This window comes from Sinocyclocheilus rhinocerous, unplaced genomic scaffold (assembly GCF_001515625.1).
Source record: "Sinocyclocheilus rhinocerous isolate Xijiao unplaced genomic scaffold, SAMN03320098_v1.1 scaffold5072, whole genome shotgun sequence".
Lineage (NCBI taxonomy): Eukaryota > Metazoa > Chordata > Actinopteri > Cypriniformes > Cyprinidae > Sinocyclocheilus > Sinocyclocheilus rhinocerous.
In genome coordinates, this window is record NW_015650088.1 from 5,990 (window position 1) to 15,697 (window position 9,708).

General features: G+C 36.3%; 1 protein-coding gene and 1 pseudogene across 1 annotated transcript in view; one reads left to right on the forward strand and one right to left on the reverse strand.

The window, feature by feature from the left end:
- The window catches only part of LOC107711514 (SH3 and cysteine-rich domain-containing protein 3-like), a 10,110-nt gene extending 5,910 nt beyond the window's left edge, over window positions 1-4,200 (reverse strand). Inside the window, exons 1-8 of the mRNA XM_016516502.1 lie at window positions 4,060-4,200; window positions 2,129-2,190; window positions 1,970-2,048; window positions 1,745-1,901; window positions 1,161-1,258; window positions 999-1,059; window positions 263-360; window positions 103-169 (exon numbers count right to left, since the gene is read on the reverse strand). Coding sequence (XP_016371988.1) covers window positions 103-169; window positions 263-360; window positions 999-1,059; window positions 1,161-1,258; window positions 1,745-1,901; window positions 1,970-2,048; window positions 2,129-2,145 — 577 coding nt within the window. The 5' untranslated portion in view covers window positions 2,146-2,190; window positions 4,060-4,200. The remainder of the gene's footprint in view (window positions 1-102; window positions 170-262; window positions 361-998; window positions 1,060-1,160; window positions 1,259-1,744; window positions 1,902-1,969; window positions 2,049-2,128; window positions 2,191-4,059) is intronic.
- Window positions 4,201-8,289: 4,089 nt separating this feature from the next.
- Window positions 8,290-8,914, forward strand: LOC107711513 (uncharacterized; annotated as a pseudogene).
- The last annotated feature ends 794 nt before the right edge of the window (window positions 8,915-9,708 follow it).

Genomic DNA, 9,708 nt, shown 5'->3' on the forward strand with positions numbered 1-9,708 from the left:
CTGTTTTGAAACTTATATGGTAGTTACATAGCACCTAGACCTCAGTTATCGTGAAAAAAGCCAGGAAATTTCAGTTTTGACAATATGGGACCTTTAACTTACCTTCACCACCCTCTTCATCCTCCTTCGGTTGTTGAGCTTCCTCCTCCTCCATCATCATCATCATCATCTTAAGAAAGATACATGTTCATGATATTCTTCATAACAGTAAGAGCTCAGGTACATGTCTGATAATTCCTGACAGCAGAACGTGATCACTTACATTCTTTTTGTCCTCAGAGCCTTTCTTCCTCTCTTTATTGGCCATGATCACACCCACTCTCAGTGTTTCAAACACCGGATCAGTGCGGTTCTGCTGACCTATGCACATGCAGTTTCAATTCTTCTTCAAATTTATTCTACAAAAATCTTCAAACATTGTAAAATGTAGACGTTATTTTATCAGAACTAGGCTGACCATACACAACAGCCATGAACAAGACCTCACAAGGAACATAGGAAACACAAGGGCTATATACACACACACGGGGTAAAAAGACTAACAAGAAACAGATGCACACAATCAAGAACTAACAAAGGGAAATCTGAATAGAAACCAGAACTGCACGTGAAAAGATGACATAAAGCATAAATATTACTTGATTGGATTATTTTGTCACACTTTAGTTTAAGGCCTAGTTCTCACTATTAACTACGACTTTGCCTTAATACAGTCCTAATTTACTTCTTATTAATACTTAGTAAGGTAGTAAGTTAAGTTTAGGTCTGGGGTTGTATTAAGGGATCTAAAATATGGTCATGCAGAATAAAGCATTAATATGTGCTTTAGAAGTACTAATGAACAGCCAATATGCTAGTAATATGCATTATAGTTAATAGTGAGAATTGGTCCTTAGTGCTACCGATAATTTTTTTCCTACTTTTTAAAACTCTGCTTCAACACTGCAGTCTTTTTTTGTTTTGTCAAAAATGATCTTTCATAAATACATCATACTCACCAGGGTTATTGATCTCTTGATCGTAGAGAGGAGAGCTGTATGCCCGTCTAAATCCAGGAGGCTGACAAGGAAGATATTAATGAAAACAATGAAACTGACAGTGTGACTGTACTGTCATCATATCATATATTATAACAGAATGCATATAGAATGTTGTCTCACTATTTTGCCAAAGCATCTCTGGAACTGCACATATGATTGGCACGAGTGGTGAATGTTGGTCTTGCAGTTTTTGCAGCGCAAGGCAAATTTATTATTGACTGAAAGTAGAAAAAAATCAGTTATTATACCAATTTACTTTTTTGTAATGGGTATGACTATTGATTTCTCTATATTACATTCTTATGAGCATTATAATTATTTTCAACTATGTGAATATCTCAGTGAATCCTTTGGTAAAGCTGTTGCAATTCGACACAGGCTTTGAAAAAGATCATTGAATCTGATTAGACCGTTAGCATCTCGCTCAAAAATGACCAGAGTTTCGATATTCGAACTGTTTTGTTCAGCTAAAAATAGCTGGATGGAGTGTACGCAGATGAGACCGGAAGCCAGACCCATAGAATTTACAAATGGCCACGCCCATTTTTACGACAAGAAAAAGGTGGATACTGAGGGTTTGCTGACTACAGTGTCAGCAGAATATTCAGTACATAAAATCTAAACACTCCCCAACAACAAGAAGCAGTTTTATGTGTAGTTGTGTCTTCCCTATAGTGACTATTTTTATTGAAATGTGAACTTACGAACAATCATTCGTGCACAGACGTCACAAAACTTGGGTTTCTTGCAGTAGTGGTCCTTAAATTTGTGTGGTCTGTCATTGACCTGAACTACAGGCTCAGGGGTCGGAGGAGGAGGGGCCTCTTCTTCCTCCATCTCTTCATCATACACGAAATAAACCTGAGGAGGACAGAAAGTGAGCTGTGTGTACATGATACCGACACAAGGAGAGAGACTGACATACGCACAGTGTTGTCGTCCTCCTTTACGACATTGTCTGGAGCTGGAGGGTTATCATGAATATCCAGCGAATCTTTGTCCTCGAGTCTGAAACACAATCAGCAGTTAAATAGTTGTCCACTTACATAATGTTCCTGAAAGACAATATAATCTGAGGAGACACTCACTGGTCATATTGAGCCATAAATACAGCCTCTTCAGCCTGCAGTCAGTCAGGAGAATTCAGCACCTACACAACCATGACACGTAAACTGATTTGATGCTATTAAAATCATTTCACGATGGATCTCCAGCCCTGCTCCTGGAGAAGTGTTTAAGATTCTTGAATTAAAGTTTTGCTAATTAACTAACTAAATAAAGTTTATTCAAGTATAAGTCATCAATATATGCTTCAGAAAAGTAGTCTATCAAATACTTTTTTACACATATGCTGGAGTACTAACAGAAACCAATATATGTTTTACATACTATCTTATAAACTTACATATTCAAGTTCATAGTAACAAGTCAGCTTTGTCGTAGAATAAATAGCTTTGGCTTTTATCACTTGCTTCATTCATTAATGAATCAGCTGATTTGAATGAATTGGTTGAATTAATGATTCTAGTATCATTTCACATTTCTATATTCAAAATGTTATATTTAAAACATTAATTATACATTATTGATACAATTGTAATTGCACTGTAAATACATATAAATGTGTCTTCAGATGCAGCTTCTGTGAGCCCAGTCTCATGAAAGTGCGTATAAATAGTACGCCAAATAAAAACGAAAACTTGTGGTATTGATACGCAAAAATGGACTTTGGCGTGTATATGCTACGCACGTGTTTGGCGTGCATTTAATACGCAGTTTTCGCATGCATATGATATGAAATTTGTTGGTGTGCATATGATACGCAGTTTTCGCGTACATATGATACGCATCTACCCCACAACCCTAATCCTACCTATCGCATAGCATATACACGCCGAAGTCTATTTTTGCGTATCAATACTACGAGTTTTCGTTTTTATTTACCTCTTTTTTTATGCTGCCATAGCAGATTTAAATTTTAAATTTTAGTGTGATTTGCATGAAACTTTATAATTTTAAGTTCCTCTTAAAATTTCAACACATTTTGCCCCATCTGTTTTTTATTTTTTTATGTTTATACCATGAATGTTGTCACCCCACATTTTTAGTGCCTGATGGAATATTTTGTTATTTTTTACTTGTTGCACATTTAAATTATCAGTAACTTTGATATTTTAGACAGTAAAGTGTATCAGGGAAAACAGTGTATATTTACAAAGTGGTTTAACTTTACTGCCTAACAAGTGACTGAAGACAAATATAGAGTCATTGAAAATCCTGCTGTGCAGATTTGTCAATGTGTATCTGATGTTAGTAAAGTCTAGCTTACTTTTGACAAAGTACCAATTATTTGTACCAATTATTGAACTTTGTTGTTATTATTGTCCTTACTTCTCATAACTTATTAAGAAAAGTTCACAATGACTGTACAGGAGCAGCCATATTAATTTTAAAATAAGTACATCAGATTGCAGAAGTTATGTGTTATGTGCTTATCATGTGATAAGTGCCATATTCAGACAATGAAACACCGACAACAGACAGCAGAATGGAGTTATTATGTATCATTGCATAATGAAACATTAAATATTTGTCCAGTCAAAAACATCAACTAATTTCCTCATGGGGACCAAAAAAGTGTGTTATGTAAGTTATGTAAGTTAAGTTTATGTATCATTGCATAATGAAACATGAAATATTTGTCCAGTCAAAAACATCAACTAATTTCCTCATGGGGACCAAAAAAGTGTCCCCACAAGGTGAAAATTTACTGGTATTACTATACTTGTAGAGACATTTGGTCCTCATATAGGGAATATCAAGCACACACACACATACAGTTTCTATTCCTCTATTTGAGGCCAACAAAATTAGGATTCCTCTCAAGGCAGAATTTCAGAGGAAATACAATGGACATTTTGCATGTAGCAAATAAATGTAAATATTATAACGTGTAAATGTACACAATATCAATAGGAGGAGTGAATCATCTGACCTAAACTATAATAAATATACATACCTGTTAATGATGTTTACTATAATCCAATGTCTCCAATGAGTTATCAATCAGAGGTGTTGTCCTACAGCAAGTTAATCGTAACTCATTAATAAGCAGACTGGTTTGAGCTGAGAAACTAACACTTGTACGTGTACATGCGTCTCTGTGTCACTCGGAGTGTTTTAAACAGATGGTAGATGATGAACAGTAATAAGACCCTCTCTCTCTGTGTCCATTTGACAGACATGAACATATGCATTCAGTTCTAGTCACTCACAGATTCACTGCAGGCCTGTCAGTTTTCACCCTAGGTGTAACAAAGATCATAACAACAGAAAATGTTTCCTTTTTCAAGGTGCAACTGAAAACTGTTCCTAGTAAATGCTCACAAACTCCATTACCAACATGCTGTTTAACAATATGGTATTTTTTAAAACCTTTGGTATTTTTGGTATTTCTTCCTACTTACATTCACAGAGTTGTGTGGTTGAAAGTACAGCTTTACAGTGATATATGTTTACTAGAATTCGCTCTTTCGGCAGAAAAAAAAAGATTTAGTTTAGCCTTTATAGTCTTTAGTTTAGCCCTTATATTCAGTGACTTACTCAGGTTAAACTTTTCTTTTTTGGAACAAAAAATGTGTAACGTTTTAATGGATACAATCAATTGAAGCATCAAGTCACTTTCAAAAGGTGATTTACTCTATTTTGAGTACCATATCCAAACTATAAACTTTTATCTTACTACTTCTGTGATTATTTGAATGTTTGTAACACAGATATAGTGATGATGTGTGGCTGAAGAGACTGTTTGTGAAGCAGTTCCATACCTACAGAATATATTAAAGGGGTCATATGATGCGATTTCAATTTTTCCTTTCTCTTTGGAGTGTTACAAGCTCTTGGTGCCTAAAGGAGATCTGTAAAGTTGCAAAGACTAAAGTCTCAAATCCAAAGAGATATTCTTTATAAAAGTTAAGAGTCAACCACGCCTACCTAAAACGGCTCGTTCTAACACACCCCACATACCTACGTCACTATCTGGGAAGATTTGCATAACGCCGCCCAAATGTTCACGCAAAGAAGGCGGGGCCTAGAGGAGAAACAATAATGTACAGTATGTGGAAAATAATGTGTTTTTTGAACCTTAAACCGCATAAACACATTTCATTACACCAAATACACAAAATAATGTTCTTTTTAGCAGCATCATATGACCCCTTTAACTGCTCTCTCTGGGTCAGCAGCAGAGCGAATGCAGATTTGTTACAGTAAGGAGCTGTGGCTGAAATCGCTCACTCATTCACTAATCCCTATATTGTGTATGGCAGTTGATTGCACTATATCAGAAAGTAGTGAACGAAATAAAGTGAACGAATTCGGACACTGATGTATACACTGCGCGTCAGAGTGGAAACATCTTCATCATATATGTACACATATATGTACATTTATATTATTTTAGAATATAATATTAATAACAATAACACTCATAATGGTTTTATATTGTAAATTATATATAACTCTGTGCCAGCTTTTTGGTTTCAAGGATGGTATTATTAGGCCTAACTTGTTTTGTAATGCTTATGTTCATAATTAAATACTATTAAAATACTGGCAACAAAAATAAACACATATTACACATACAACACATACATTTTATGTATATATTATTTTTAGTGTCTTAAACTCTCCCGAGCAGCATTTTGCGCTCAGATAAGATGACAGTGGTCGTAAAGTGCCCTCAGGCGACCGTTAGTTTTACATTAGAATGAATACTCTACATACAGGTGATTAACAAATACTTTTTAAAATCATCCACCAAATTATCATCACATCTCCATCATCTCTTGTAGGTTAACAACAACAACAGTAAATTAGTAAAACATTAAACTGAGTTAATGCCTAAATAATATTTTTTATTTTAATAATGCATGAAATAACCGTTAAAGCAGAAATAAGTCAAGTCAAGTCAAGTCACCTTTATTTATATAGTTAACAATACAGATTGTGTCAAAGCAACTGAACGGCATTAATTAGGAAAATAGTGTGTTGCGTCAATAATGCAAAAAAAAAAATTAGACGACAAAGAATTAACTTGACGGAGCTCAAACTCAAAACACATGGCAGCAACAAACAGATGTAACAGATGTAAAATAAGAAATATGTAAACTGCATCTCTCAACTTGCTCGCTCCCGCTCTCTCTTCCAGCTCGCCTGTCCTCTCCGCATTGGACTATGGGAAATAGTGCTTCAGCGAGTGTACATCGGTTGTACACTTGAAATCAGAGAGGATTGTGGTAGTGAACGAATGTTGGGAATTAACTCGTTCACTCAGAATTTGGACAGCACTACAAAATGGCCGACACCCGATATAGTGCACTATATAGGGGATAGGGAGCAGTTTCAGACACAGCTTTTAAGTTGGCTTGAAAAAGCCTAGCCAGAAAGTTTGAAGTAAAAACCAACTAAAACCAGATAAAACTAGCTAAAACCAGCTATTTTAACAAAAAAAAAAGCCAGCTAAAACCAATTCATTTAGAAAAAGACAGCTAAAGCCAGTTGATTTAACAATAAATGGCTATAACCGACAGAAACAGTCATGGCCTAATAATTGGAGAGTCGGACTTGTAACCCAAAGGTCGCGGGTTCGAGTCTCGGTACCGGCAGTGATTGTAGGTGAGGGGAGTGAATGAGTGAATAGTGATTTTTATTTTTTTTTGGTGTTTACCATTTTACCATTACCGTAGTTTTTTATTTTATTTTTTTGGTGATTAACATTTGTGTAACTACACAAATAACATGGTTAAACTATGGTTAGTGTAACTTGTGATTACCATGGTTTAACTATGTAGTAACAGAGTTCGTAGATCAGGAAGGAGGCGGGAACCAGCGAACATAAAACTTTAATAAACAAATGAACGAACACAAAAAGAAAGTAAAAGAGGCAGCAACTCACAGACGACTGCCGCATAAAACATAACATAAAATCCAGACCTGGTCCTCTCTCCTCCTTCACTGTCATTACTCCTCCGTGGGACTCCAGACCGGTGAGTGGCGCAGGTGTCGCTCATTATCATTTACTCCACCGGCCTCGGAAGCTGTAAAAGTAAGTTAGCCAGCTTACATAACATTTCACAGTTACAGTAATTATGTATTTCGTCAGCTTATTTAGGATAATAATATCGAACAAAGCTAAGGAATTATATGATCAGGATGTTAAAACAAAAATCGCACCTTTCAGAATAGACACTGAAGCGTGTCCCAGCCAGGTTAGTCACTTGTTGCGGTTCCCTTATACATTTCTGATGTGGTCCGTGCGTATTTGCAGCGCGTTTCTGTATTTAATTATGATGTGAGTCTTTGCAGCACGTTTAATATTTGCAGCGCATTTCTGTATTTGGTTGTATTTTGAGTATTTGCAGCGCATGTGTTGTCAAACTAATGAAGATGTTTTCTTAAAGGGGTCATATGATGCGATTTCAATTTTTCCTTTCTCTTTTGAGTGTTACAAGCTCTTGGTGCACTGGTGTTTTTTCTATTTGCAGCGCGTTGAGCTCTCTCGGCCACTGTATCAAACAGGAGACATTCCCCTTGTCCAAATACCCAGAACATTCACTAACGTTCTTTAAAAGTTGTGTTAATGTTAGTACAAAACGTTATTAAAATAATGTTTTTGGAACGTTCTTAGAACGTTGTTAACGTTCTTGTAACACAGATAGAAAACATTCTTAGAACAATGTTCTTGGAACGTCTTTAGGATGTTATTTGAACTTGATTAATGTTATTGTAATGTTGAGTGAAAACGTTTTTAGAACAACATTCTTAGAACGTTCCTGTAATGTTATTAATATAATTGCTAAATGTAATTAATAATTAATTGTTAAATGTTTTCATAATGTTATCATAAAACATTCAGAGAACAGTATTCATGTCCTTATAATTGTAGGCTACTTGATGAATGTTGTCATAATATTGGGAGAATCATCTTTAGAAAAAAAAACATTCTATAGGCTATATAAAAAAATATGAATACAGAAATATGATAAATAAAATGTATTAAAATATGAAACTACAACCTCCAGTAGGTGGTGGCAAATCACCTGAATGAGTCACTGAATCTTTTATAACAACTAAACTGTAAGTCACTTAAGTGAATATCATAGCCTATATATATATTTATATATGTGTGTGTGTGTGTGTCTATCGCGTTTGTAATTGTGTATACTATACATTATAATTGTGTATACTATACAAGTTGGTAAAGGCTCTTCTGTCATTGTTCACTGTCCCTCTTGTCGAAGGATCGTTTAACATCATGGATGACATAATTGAGAAAGACGGGTTAGGCTGAACATTGAGACTTATGAAGGCTTAGCCATTATCAAGTCCCACATGAAGGTAATGGGTAAAACTGCCTCCAAAATGCTAATTACCCCTGCATTGAGGAGATTGTGCCAGTCTTCTTATGAGACATACCAAAATCATCTGAAGAAAAAGAAGGAGAACCTTGACAAGCAAAAGGAAAGGAAATTGAGGGAAGCTGTGAAGGTCCTCTCAGCAGTTAGGGTTAGAAAATTAAAGAAAGGTTCCAACTCTTCTGTTTGTGCTACAGTCTCCACCTCCTCAACCACCCCTGTAGTTAAAGGCACTGCTGCTGCTACAGCCTTCACCTCCTCCACCCATGGAGTTAAAGGCACTGCTGCTGCTACAGCCTCCACCCCTGGAGTTAAATGCAAAGCTGCTGCTGCAGCCTCCACCCCCCTCCACCTCTCCTGGAGCCACTCTTGCACATGTAGCTAGTCAAACTGAAACGGGTGTCAGGTGTAGCCAAGCTTTAGGAATATGGATTCACAGCCAAAAGGCAGAAAAAGTAAAAAGCACTCTAGAGACTTTTGCACAAGAATACACTTTTTGGTCTTTAATGGTGGTGCTGTTAATTTTTTTTCTTTTTTTTCTGTTAATTATTAAGAGTTTCACAAAACAATGTTTGGTCTTATAAGATAAATAAAAACATGCACTGAAAAGTTATGTAGATGGTTGATTATTTGTCAAGGTATGTATAATTTTTTTCATAGATTAAAAATAGCTTTTAAAATACGCAAACTGGCAATATTAAAGCGGTTTAAAAATTCTCCCCTTAAAACGCTATTGGTCTCGACTATTTAAATAAAGCATTGGTTAAAGGAATGTGACTTGACCTGAAAAAAAATCAGTCAGAAGAAATATTTTCTCTTTAATCCCTGTGCAGGTTCCTGCATGCTAGTTATGCCAATATTGAGGGGATGCGTGAAAACGGCTAAGAGAAGATGCCCCCTATTGAAGAGACGCTGGCCTGCTATCTCTCTATGAGCGAGACATCTTCTCTTAAGGCTCCCTCCCTGCCATCCAAACCCCTCCAAGATACATCTTGTTTAAATGGCAGGGCGTACGCAGCAGCAGGTCAGGCTGCAGCTTCGTTGCACACTATGATGGTGCTTCAGGTTTATCAGGCTGACCTGTTGAAAGACACCGATAAAGGTCAGGGTCTATCCCCTGATGAGGTGGCTGAGTTGAGTCGCACCACAGATCTCGCTCTCCGTGCTTTCTCCGCAGCGCTACTTGGACCTGTCCCGGTTTTTCTGACTTTGTTTTAGGGTTAGGACCTCCGCAAGCACCTCTCCTGCTGAAG